The following is a 12,306-nucleotide window of genomic DNA, read 5'->3' on the forward strand; positions in this document are numbered from 1 at the left end:
GCCAGGTGCTCCCCTGAGCTCTGGAGGGAAAACAAACAAGACATGGTCCAGCCCCCAGCCGTCAGCCAAAGCTTTTATAAACCATCGTATGGATGAGTTCAGGCAAAATCGGAAAGCAGATCTGGGATGGGTGGACAGGGAGAGGACCAAGGTGATGGGTAACTTTTTAGAATGAAAACAAAACATCAAATAGATTATACTAATTTGTAACGTGAATCAGAGCTAGTTTTGATATATGTATCAAATATACATATTTGTCATATATATATATATATATATATATATATATATATATATATATATTTGACATACATATTTGTTACATATATCTCCTCAATACCAGAGTGGTCTTACAGCTTCTGCCATTCGGAATAGACAGCCATGAGTTTACATTCTGTGAAATATAAGGCACTATAATGAAGTCCAAATTTTAACAGCAGTCATATAAAAGCAGAAAAGGTCTTTTTACTTTACCTTTCACTGTCGCAAAAAATAATGTATTATCATCTGTGATCACACATTTGAGGGAAAAAACCCCAAAAGCGACAAAAGATGATGTGGGCAATATATACAAAATTAGGGGAAAAACAAGGCACAGAAATATTGAAGCCCAGAGAGGCTGGGCCCCTCTTCTCTGCCCACACTGACAATTAACAGAAACTCTCTCCTGCTGAGGCGGGATCATAGAGTAACAACAGCAAAATGGGGAGGACGGGAAGGCCTGCCTATTCTCCTCTCCGCGGGGAATCCCGTGAGGTTCCTCAGATCCTTCTAAAACCTGAAGCTAGAAGACGCTACCGCCACCCCCCCCTCCCCCCCCCCCAACGTAAAAGGACAGCTCTGTCTCACACACAACTAGACACAGCACACGGGGAGAGGAGGAGAAGCCCCACTCAGTGTGGACCCAATGGCAACAGACAGTCTTCTGTCTGCTTCTGGCAACGTGCTAGAGGACACCTATCCACGCTGAGCGTTTCCCAGGAGTTACTGCAGGGACACAGTCATCATTCTGGATGCTTCGCTACCTCCACCCATCAGGCCTGGGGGTTCTCAGCAATGTGCCACCCCCCCACCCCCGGTCCTCCACGCGCAGTCTCTGGCCAGCCACCCCATAAATCTGTAAATGTTAAACAAACAATGGTGGTTTCAGTTTCAGCATCAATAATTGCTTAATTTAAACGACAGAAGATCAACATCACTTTCAAATGCGTAAGAGCCCTACAGACAGTGCGCCTGTTTATTGCACCCACATAAATTGCTCGAGGTGGCCCAGTGGGGTTTCTTAGACATTAAAACAATCTCAGCATTGCAGCAAGGTGTCATGGTGCTTCCCGTTTGACTAATGGAATGTGATTTTGTTTCTGTTCTCCGACTTTTGTCCAGGCTGGGGCTGCAGTGAGGGAGTATTCAGACTCTGAAATTGACCTCAAAACAGAGAGTAGGGGGCGGGGGACTGTCCTGGTCTGAGGCTCAAGGAGAAGGGAGAGAGAAAGCAAGCCTTCTTCCCTTACTCCTCTCCCAAGCCCTCCTTAATCTTCTCCAGCGCACGATGTAAATGCAAGCCGGACTCCTTTCAGTTCCACCTGCTGTTCAAAACACGCACACACACACACACAGACAGTTCTGGGCACCTGATTTTTTTCCACACACCTGTACTCTGATTTCCCAGGCTTTGAAGAGGCAGGACAGAAAACCTAACCCCGATCTTTTGAATACATGGCTCCACCTTCCCCTTCAAAAATGACAGTAACAAACATGGGCACTGACCAAGGCAAGCTCAATTCGCCTGGAGATTAATGACATGCTTTAGTTGTGAAATCGAGATTTGATTTTCCAAGCAAGGTTTTGATCGCCAAATTGTTAACTACTACAATTGCAGAATCGACATTTTAATTGCACTTGGATTAGTGGATGTTGACCGGAAATCATGGGGGTAAAAAACAAACAAACAAACAAACCCCAAGAATCTGTACCACCGGTGCTGGAGGCCACAGGGCAAATGACGTCCAGAAGAGGAAAAACGCCTGGCTTTATACTGAACATCACTGTTAAATGCGCACGTGGGATATACTTACTTCTAATCTGCTTGACAATAGGTTTTAAGAGATCCAGCCAGACCTACGAAAGAAAAAACAGATTGAGACAAATTCTCAATGGAAGAGTACAAGTATTTTGAGACTTGCCTTGGAGCGGTTTAAAATCAAAATATTTTTGAGTATCTGAGGCTGTCTGTTCCTGTTTTCTGCAGGATGGTGTATCTTCCATCATCTACCACTTGCATAGTATACATCCAAATTTGCTGATATCCCTGAGCTTCAAAGTTTAAATCTCTCTGAGACTCAGCTGGTGAACTGAGACTTTTTCTCCACTCCCTTGCACTTTTCCCCCATAGCTAGCTATTCAGCAACACTGATGCCACCATTGCGTGTCTAGCTACAAGGGGAGTGAAACATGCACACTCCTTAATAAAACAAAATACACGTGTGTGTAGACATTTACAGAACAGCACATCTTTGAGGGATGGGGAAGGGAAGGAATATGTAGCTTTTCATCTCTCAAAACAAGGCCAGAAGGATTCCGGTTGCCCAGAAGAATAATGGAGACTTGTAGGGGCCAATAATTTGTCCAGACAGGCAGTGCCAGGACTGAAACCAGGCCTGTCCAGCTTTGAAGTCCAGACTCTTCATACACAGGCAGTTTAGGAGGCAAAATTAAAAGAGAGCAACCAGCTGCCCTTACGGATAAAGCGTAATTTAATCATATTATCCCATTTCACACATTGCTTTTCTCTAAATTCCTTTTGAACTTGCGGTCATCTGAAAAGGGTTCTACTGAAGCTCCTATTTGCATGTCTGACAAAGACAAGGTTATATGCTTAATGTAAAGAGGGTTTTATAAGTAAATATGAAAAACAGAACCCTCCCAAACGATGCAAAGGATAACAGGTAACTGACAGAGAAAAAAGTAACAATGGCTAATGCGGAAAATGTTCAAATTCAGGAGCAATCCATAATATAAGTGCAAGTCTGAAAAATCAAATACGACTTCCACCCACTAAATTTGCATAGACTGGACTATACGTATATGTATCCGTGTTCTATAATACCCCAACTTGGCAGGGAAATGTGCACGGTCTTAACTCTATTGGTGGAGAGATGAATTGTTCCTGGAGACTAATTAGGGAGTAATTATCTAAAGCCTAAAAAAAACCCACTGCTACACATACTCTTTTATCCAGTCATGGAACTTTGGTAAATTATACATTTATGCATGCAAAGATTTATGTGAAATGAAAATGCTGTGATTAGCATTCCTAATGGTGAAAAATTTTTACAATAACAATAAACAAGTAATCTATAGGACACACTACCACACAGGCATTAAAAATTATGTTCTCACTGAATATTTAAGTACATGGGAAAATGTGTTTGGGAGGGTGGAAGATGGGTGACTTCCTGTCTTCTGCCTTTCTCCATTATCCAAATTACCTTAAGTGAGCGCTAAGAATTCTCATGATGAAAACACTAAAAATGTTAAGTCTCTACTTATTTAGGTTACTTTTTCCCCATTCACTAAGATTTCATAATTAAATTCTCATTTCTGTATTTCCCATCCCCTACCACTCTCTTGTAAAAGAGAAAAACCAATGGCATTAGGGGCATTTGGCTGGCTCAGTCAGAGGAACATTCAATTCTTGATCTCAGGATTGTGAGTTCGAGCCCCACATTGCATGTAGAGAGTACTTACATAAATAAACATCAAAAAAAAAAAATAATGGCATTACTTGACTTAGGATCGCCTCCGCTGTGATAATTATAAAACTCAACCTTGAAATGTGAGAACATAATCGTTCAAAATCGCAATCATCATTCGCGAGATATATTATTTCCCTCCTAAGACTCCTACCAGATGGATAAGGTAGCAAATGTATTTCCATGGGATAAGAAACTGAGATCCGGACAATCGGTGCCCAGAGCTCAACTTAAACTCTGTTCTTCAACTTTTTTATTCATTTAACAAAAAATTACTATGTCCCTACGCTAGGCTCTGGGAATCCAGAGATGAGACAAACTTAGCACAGTCCCTGCTTCACGGAGGTTACGGTCTAGTGAGGAAGAGACAGGAACCAAACCCTTCCTGACCAAAGTGAAGTCGTGCCTGACAATGACCTAAATGACACCAGGATTTCTGCCGAGGGCCTCTGGGCAGACGCTGGCACTGCTCACAAAGACAGGAGTACCGGAGGAGGGTCAGGATGGAGCTTCTAGACTTTCATTTTATGGGGTGCCCCTGGATTCGTGAGCAGGAGACAGCATGACAATGATGGGGCGCACTTGTCTGGAGGTCAGAGGCGAAGCCCGGCCAGGACATATGGCCTCAGAAGTCGCCTCCAGCCTGACTCCATGGAGGGTAAGACAGCCTCACGGAGTCCGGAGGGTGAAATGCATGACCACATATGGGGCCTCCGCCATGGACAGCCAGGTGGGAGCAGATGAGGACAGAAGGGAAAAAAGGAGAGCTGTGTCACAGAAGCCATGGGAAGACAGTGTTTCCAGAAGGAGTTATACCAAGAACTATGGGAAGGTCAAATAAGCTGAGAACTAAAATACAGAATGCCAGTTTACATTTCTGCGTCGGGAAGATAGGTAAGTTCCTTCTTGCTGCTTTCTGCTTCGCCTGTGAAATCGGAGGCTTGCAGGACGGAGGCAGGGAGAGAGCACGTGAAGTCGTTGTGTTGCTGGGGACAGCACGTTACCAGGAGAACCCTGGTGGGACCCCCCCACAGCCGCGCAGCGTGCACTCATGAGCCTGAGGGCCTGCGCTTGCCTGGCCGCCACGGCTGCCGCGGGGAACCCTCTCCGAGAACCTTCCCCATTGCCAGTTCTGCCACAGAAGCTGCCTCGACTTCCGCAAACCACTCAGGACAAAACAACTGTGCTCTGGCAACGTCGATGCCAATTTTACGAATTGTTGTAAAACAACTCTCGTCTGTTTTTGGCATTTCTGCGGCAAGCATCAAATACAAGCACCGATTTGAGCCAATTGAGCATGTGGTTTTCGAACAAGCAGGTCTGGGAACCTCAGAGCGGCGTGAAAGGGGCTGTTTGGTGGGGCTCTGCAGCAGCCACGCTGGGAGCCATCGATCACGTCATAACTAACACGGGGTGCAGGGGTGGGGGGGTGGAGGATGCGGGGCCTCTGAGAACCTCTCCGTTTACCAGTTACAGTGATATCTGCAGGGCTCACCGAAAAGGTCTTGCACACAGAGGACTTACGTTACCATAAATGGATGAGCTAGAAGGAGCAAGAAGACAAACACTGCTGCTTGATAGAGGTAAAGAATGGAAGCTTTGATATACAGCAAAGGCCACTGGGAAGCATCTGGACTAGATGAGGTCATCGTAGACCGATCACTTGTTCACTCAACCTGAGCGGAACAGAAGTTCAGACCAGTTAAAAAGGTGACAAAAGCACCATCATCTTTCTTTCCCTGCCAACGGGGTCTCTAGAGGGCACAACTGTAATGCTCTCTCACCCCACGGTCCACCCCTTCAACCAAGCCACACATCCCTGTGCTCTCCAAAACCATGCTGCTGGTCTCCAGAGCACACCCACGCATCCACATTACCAGACTATACAGGGATTTGGTTAAAATAAATGGATTTCTAGAAATGTCACTCCGGTCCGTAAGACTCACTGAATCGGGGAACTTCTCTGTTAGTAAGAGGTTGCTGGCGCTGCCGTGCCAAACCACCAGACTAGGGGCTTAGACAACACACTTTAATCTCCTCACGGCTCTGGAGGCTCATGGTGTCACGGGCTTGGTTTCTCCTGAGGTCTCCTTGACTTACAAATGGCAGTCTTCTGGTCGTGCGCTCCCATGATCATGCCTCCGTGCACGCAGGCCCCTGGTGTTTCTGGGGTACCTCCAAATCCCCTCTTTGTAGAGTCACAACTGTCAGTTGGATTGGGGTGTGCTCTCATGGGCTCACTTTCACCTAACCACCTCTTCAAAGGCCCTATCCTCAAGCAGTCTTGCTCCGAGGCACTGGGAATTAGAGCTTCAACATACAAGTTTCAGGGGCAGACAACTAGCCCCTAACATCTACCTTCCACAGTGTGGCCGCCACACAGCTTTCCAGCCCTGTCTTCTATTTGCCTACATTTCAGTCAGGCTCCCTATTTTCCTCTGATCTTTTGTTAATGTTAGTGTTAGAAGAAACACTCTATAAGATGCTTAGGTATGAAAGGTAAGGCAGGATGAACCTGTTCCCTCAGCATCTGTAGCTTCTGTTATTTTGGTGAGTGACATTTTACCTAGACTTTGTAGGCAACTGTAATATTTGATGTATTTTGGAAAGGTTCTTAGTAAAAAAGACTCAGTTACTGGATATCAGACAGAGCACTGGGAAGAGACTATTTCTTGAGCACGTCCTGTGTGCCAGGCACTAGACAGGTGCCTTATATGTTCTTGTTTAATGTTCCTGTCGACGTGGTCATTTTACACAGGAAGGTAGCCAAGCTCAGAAAGCTTATTTAAGCTGTTCATCAAGGTCACACACAGCCAGGATTCAACATCAGGTCCATCTGACCCCAAGCCTGTGCTTTTCCTGCAATATAATACACCGCTCCTCTAAAAGCTGACATGCTCAACAAAAGCTCGGCTCTCCTTTTCAGGTTTAAAAATCAAAACTGCGTGCAACAAAAATATTTCATCAACTGTAACACACATAGGAACGAGATAAAATGTGACGGCAAATTATCCAGTGTCTAGAATTTATTGCAACAAAGTAGTCTTTCTGCAAGCTGACTCCTACAAGAAGTTACTTTGAATTTTTGTTTGTAATAATCTGTTTAAATGTAACTTTTCATGTTAATGTTAAGTGTGGCTTTCTTTTTAAACCTGGTAGACATTTTTTATTCTGGTCAAAATAGATTAACAGGGACTGGATTTATCTTCCTATATGAAAAAACCAAACCAAACCAAAAGGAAAACATACTTAGCACAACATCTGAAGGCTCAGGTCACCAGACAGTGAGAAACAGTGATCCCCGAGAGACAAGCAAATAGAATCATGATCCCTACACTTGCCCCAGCCTCTGCCTTGCGCAGGTTTCTAGGCTGTGGCACAGGGAGAAGAATCTGGCAAAATCCGTGAATTAAAAAGGTAGGGCTGAGAGCTCACGGGGCTGTACCAGACAGTAGAAAGTTCCCTCCAGAAAGAGCAGCTGGGAGAGTACAGAAGGTTCCCTTTGAGAGTCATCAGCTGGATACTGATCAATGTCTCCTTGTAAGCTAAGTACCCAAGACAGGGGAGAAAGAACCAATGAAAGGACTCAAGGCCCAGATGACCTCATGATCCTGGGGCACTGGGTAAAGTACTGAAGGGTCAGCCCTTAGCAGTAAGGAATAATTAACCCTGGACTATACACTACACCAGTCCCTTCTAATACGTCTTAAAATCCAGATCTGAAAGGACTGAATGGTTTCCAAGTAACTTAATTGCATCCAGAACACTCCATAAAAATTTATAGGAATATAAAAGTATCCAGGATTCAACAAGGTAAAATTCACAATATCTGACATCCAGTAAAGAAAATCACAGACATACAAGGAAGCAGGAAGATAGGACCCATAATCAGACAAAAAAAAAAAAAAAAAAAAAAAAATCAAATCTAACATGGAACACAGGTGTTAGAATTAGTGGAGAAGGACATAAAGACAGTTATTACAACTGCATTCCCTATGTTCAAAGTTGATATGCAGAAGATATAAAAAAGACCCGGATGAAACCTCTAGAGAAAAAAACCATACTGTGTGAGATTTAAAAAAAAAAAACAAAAAATATTGGATGAAATTAAAATCGGATTAGATGCTACAGAAGAAATACGAATGAACCTGAAGATGTAGCAAGAGAAACAATTCAAAATGAAACAGCGAAGTATTACCAAGAAAGTAACAGAGCATCAGAGAACCAAAGAACAACTTTGGGCAGCCTACCATGCATGGAATTGGAGCCACAAAGGACAATGGGGAGGGGCAAAAAACCAGAAGATTAAAAGAAATAACAGCTGAAAATTTTCCAAATTTGGTGAAAACCATATACCCAACAGATCTAAAAAGCTGAGAAAACCTTGAGCATAAGAAATGTGAAGAAGGGGCGCCTGGGTGGCTCAGTCGGTTAAGTGTCTGCCTTCGGCTCAGGTCATGAGAGTCCCGCATCAAGCTCCCTGCTGAGCAGGGAGCCTGCTTCTCCCTCTCCCTCTGCCTGCCACTCCCCATACTTGTGCTCACTCTCGCTCTCTGTGTCAAATAAATGAATGAAATCTTTAAAGAAGTCTATTAATTAGAACCCAAAATGAAAAAAAATGTATCTTTCCAGCTTAAGAAATGGAAGATGGCCCACTGATCTATTTTTCTAGCGATCCATTCTCTTCCAAGACTCTCTGCTCAAGGAGAGCTTTGCCTCCTCTGAGAACTGCCCCATTAACACAGCCACTGTTGCATCAAACCATGGTGCTGCTCTGCGTGGTGACAGAGGCACTCCGCAGCCTCACTTCTGCTGGATTCCCACACTTCTGTCTGTGATTCGGCAAGTCTTCATCCATTATGCCCAGCATGTTCCATAAAGAGGCCCTCCTGGCCTGCGACGTCCTCAGACCCCCAGGGAGAAGCAAGGTCAGGAGGCTGCTACTATGCATACATGAGTTCTGTCCGATCCTGGTGGGGCTGGGAAACCACCAAGGGGTGTAGCCGTGGTTTCTGTGGCTTCAAGCCCCTAGAAAGCAAGTCTGCTCCTACAGAGTGAACTCTAGTTAGGGTAGCCTGAGCTAAACACCTACCAGTGGCAAAACTTCTCTCCTGGCACAGAGAAGGATATAAAATGAACATAAAGAGGCCAGACTTCTTCCTGAGCTTTACCAGTATTTATTAGACGTTGGAATTATCGTATCAGATTGGTAAGTAATGTAACTTCGATGAAAGATTGGTGGGCTGGCTTCGTTTCTGAGCTCAAACCAAGCACAAAATACAACAGATATCGGAGCAGCAACTATGTGCAGGAATCCTGCTGGGCTCATCACTGCAAAGTCTCTGAATTATTCCTCATGACAACCTTGTAAGATCATCTTTTTTTTTTTTTTTTTTTTTTTTAAGATTTTATCTATTTGACAGAGAGACACAGCCAGCGAGAGAGGGAACACAAGCAGGGGGAGTGGGAGAGGAAGAGGCAGGCTCCCAGCGGAGCAGGGAGCGGATGTGGGGCTCGATCCCAGGACCACCTGGGCTGAAGGCAGACGGTTAACAACTGAGCCACCCAGGCACCCCAAGATCATCGTTTATTAATCCCATTTGCAGATAAGGTACAAAACCAAAGAGATGCAGAATCTACCCAGTTGCTGTATGACGAAGCAAACGTTTAAACAGAGATTTACAAGCCACAATGCCAGCTTTTCCCAGTGTCCTCGATGGGCTGCTGAGATTCACTGAGGTTCACGCAGCTGACATGGGCCAGTGTGAGGAAAGGCAGCCAAGTGTGGCAGGGAGCAGCCTGTGCTGGCTGAGACAGGCCTGTGCGTAAATCCTGGTTATAAACCTGGTTATACAGTTCATCGTTAAGTCTTGGGCAAGTTACCTCTCTGAATCTGCTCCCTGTAAAATGTAGATGATAAAATACCAACCTCACAGAAATACTATAAAGCAGAGATTGGCAAACTAAGGCCCAGGGGCGGAATCCCGACTACCACGTCCTGTGGTACAGCCTGAAAGCAAAGACCTGCTTTAACACTTAAGTTGTTGAAAAATAAAAATAGAAGCAGTGTATTTCACAACATGAGAACTAGGAAATTCAAAAATCCATGCCCCTTAATAAAGTTTTATTGGGACACAACCATGCACATTGGTTCGTGTATTGTCTGTGGCTGCTTTTATGCTGCGAGGGCAGTGCTGGGGAGTTGCCATAGAGACGGCAAGGCCTGCAAAGCCTGCACATTGACCGCTGGCTCTGTTTGCCCACCTCTCGTATGAAGAACAAATGAGATGCGTTTAGATGTGGAGCAGAGTCCGTGGCACACAGGAGAAGATCGAGGACAGTCAGGTCTGTGAGTTCACCCCCATGGCAACTTTCTGGCCTTCTACCAGCCCCCCGACTCCAGCTGCTAATTAGCTGGCATATTAAGTACAGAGTCTTGATTCCCAGGATCATTCGCGTTTCTGCCATGGAAAGCCCAATCAATAAAATAGCTGATGAAAACACGTGTCTGCTCCCGTGGGGCAATCTCACGGGCACGGCTGCCTAGACTCAAGGACAAGCGCAGGCCAAACTCGCGTGTACACACAGCCATCAACTATTAACTGGCAAGCCACAGGACGAGTCTAATTAAGGGTAGAGCATAATTGATTACCAATTATCACTAGTTCACTTCCCATCTTAGACCATGGAAAGCACGCCTTCTCCCCTCAGGCTTTTGCAAACCTGCCCCGGGCAGCATGCTCTCACGTGGACTCCTCCCGCGACGGAAACAATGAGCCAAGGGACAGAAGCCTGGGCTGGGACCCGAGCTGCCTAGGCACAAAAGTCCACAACTCTGTCCGCCAGGGACTTCAGGGACCCTAGTTTCCCACGTAACATGCGCAGGCAGGAACATGGGCAAAGCCGGCCGCCACAGCCCCCGTTTAGACGTCGTGAGACCAACCATGCTTCCTCTTGGTTTGGCAGGTAAGTAAGCAGCCTCCCAAAGGAAGCTTGTGAAGTAATCATCACAAGAGAGCATCTGAACACTGTGCTGACGACACATCCGTGTTCACTGCAGCATGACTCTCAGCCACGCAGGGCTGCGAATACACGACCTCCAGGTCCACCCACAGATGAATGGACACACAAAACGTGGGGCATCCACACAACAGAGTATCACTGAGCCTTCAAAAGGACGGGTACCCAGTCACGTGCTACGCTGTGATGCATCCTGAGGACATGATGCTCAGGGAAATAAGTCACGAAAAAACAAACGCTGTTTGGGTCCACTTAGACGTATCTCGGGCAGTCCAGCTCCTAGAAACCGAACTAGAATGGGGGTTGCCCAGGGCTGGGGGGAGGGGAAATGGGGGTTGTATAATGGGCATGGAATTTCAATTTTTTTAAGATGAAAACAGGGGCGCCTGGGTGGCTCGATCGGTTAAGCATCTGCCTTCAGCTCAGGTCATGATCCTGGGGTCCTGGGATCGAGCCCCGCACCAGGCTCTTTGCTCAGCGGAGAGTCTGCTTCTCCCTCTCCCTTTGCCTGCCGCTCTCCCTGCTTGTGCTCTGTCAAATGAATAAATAAAATCTTAAAAAAAGAAAAAATAAAGATGAAAACATTCCAGAGATCTGTGGCAAATGTGAATACAGTTAACTCTACTGTCCTGTACACTTAAAGATGGTTGAGATGGTAACTCTCACGTCCTCGGTTTCTGACAATTTAAAAAATGATCATGATAAGAGTTTCCGTAACGAATACTTTTTGAACACTCGAACAGGTTCCACACACAGGGTTACGTGCTGACTGACGTTATCGCATCTGATCCTTTCAAAAACCCCACTAGCTGGGCACTATTGCCCCCATTCCACCCACGGGTAAAGCGAGGCTTGGGAGGGCCAGCACCCGCTGCTGTCATCCCGCCGCTGAGTCACCCTGCCGCGGTGACTTCAGGGCTGGGAGTCTGGTCGCAGAGCCCCTTTCCTGGGCTGCTGAATATACCCCCCACTAAAAATCAACAGAATCTGGGGAGGACACAGAAACTGCTTGACACAGATCTTCAATTTTTGAGCACCTTTACTAAGAGAGGAGGTGAAAACCCAGCCAGAGTTTTCGGTTTTCACAGGTGAGTGGTTCTTCCTCAGTTCAACAAAAATCAAGACTTGTCCTTGGCTCTTGCAAAACAGATTCTGTCAGCCGGCCTTGGGGCACTTTTTGGTCAGTATTTCTGCTATGTGCTTTTATTTCATTGAATTTGGGGATAAACTTTTTAAGATTTTATTTATTTGACAGAGAGAAAGAGAGCCCGTGAGCACAAGCAGGGGGAACGGCAGGCAGAGGGGCTGAGGGAGAAGCAGGTCCCCTCTGAGCAGAAAGCCCCGTGCAGGGCCCAGTCCCAGGACCCTGGGATCACGACCTGAGCCAAAGGCAGACGCCCAACCGACTGAGCCACCCAGGCGCCCCTGGGGATAAACTTTTATTGATGTTGTATACACACACCACACACACACGGGTAAGTGTAGAGGTCACTGAATTTTTACATGCTGATTATACACATAGAACCAGCACCCG

At 45.9% G+C, this 12,306-nt stretch overlaps 1 protein-coding gene across 4 annotated transcripts in view; it reads right to left on the reverse strand.

Annotated features, from left to right (window-relative positions):
• The window catches only part of FARP1 (FERM, ARH/RhoGEF and pleckstrin domain protein 1), a 267,311-nt gene that overhangs the window by 77,236 nt on the left and 177,769 nt on the right, over positions 1-12,306 (reverse strand). For all 4 annotated transcript variants that reach the window (XM_026493504.4, XM_044381909.3, XM_026493502.4 and 1 more), the window contains one exon: positions 2,076-2,118. In XM_026493504.4, the coding sequence (XP_026349289.1) occupies positions 2,076-2,118 (43 nt within the window). The remainder of the gene's footprint in view (positions 1-2,075; positions 2,119-12,306) is intronic.

Source organism: Ursus arctos, unplaced genomic scaffold, assembly GCF_023065955.2.
Source record: "Ursus arctos isolate Adak ecotype North America unplaced genomic scaffold, UrsArc2.0 scaffold_10, whole genome shotgun sequence".
NCBI lineage: Eukaryota > Metazoa > Chordata > Mammalia > Carnivora > Ursidae > Ursus > Ursus arctos.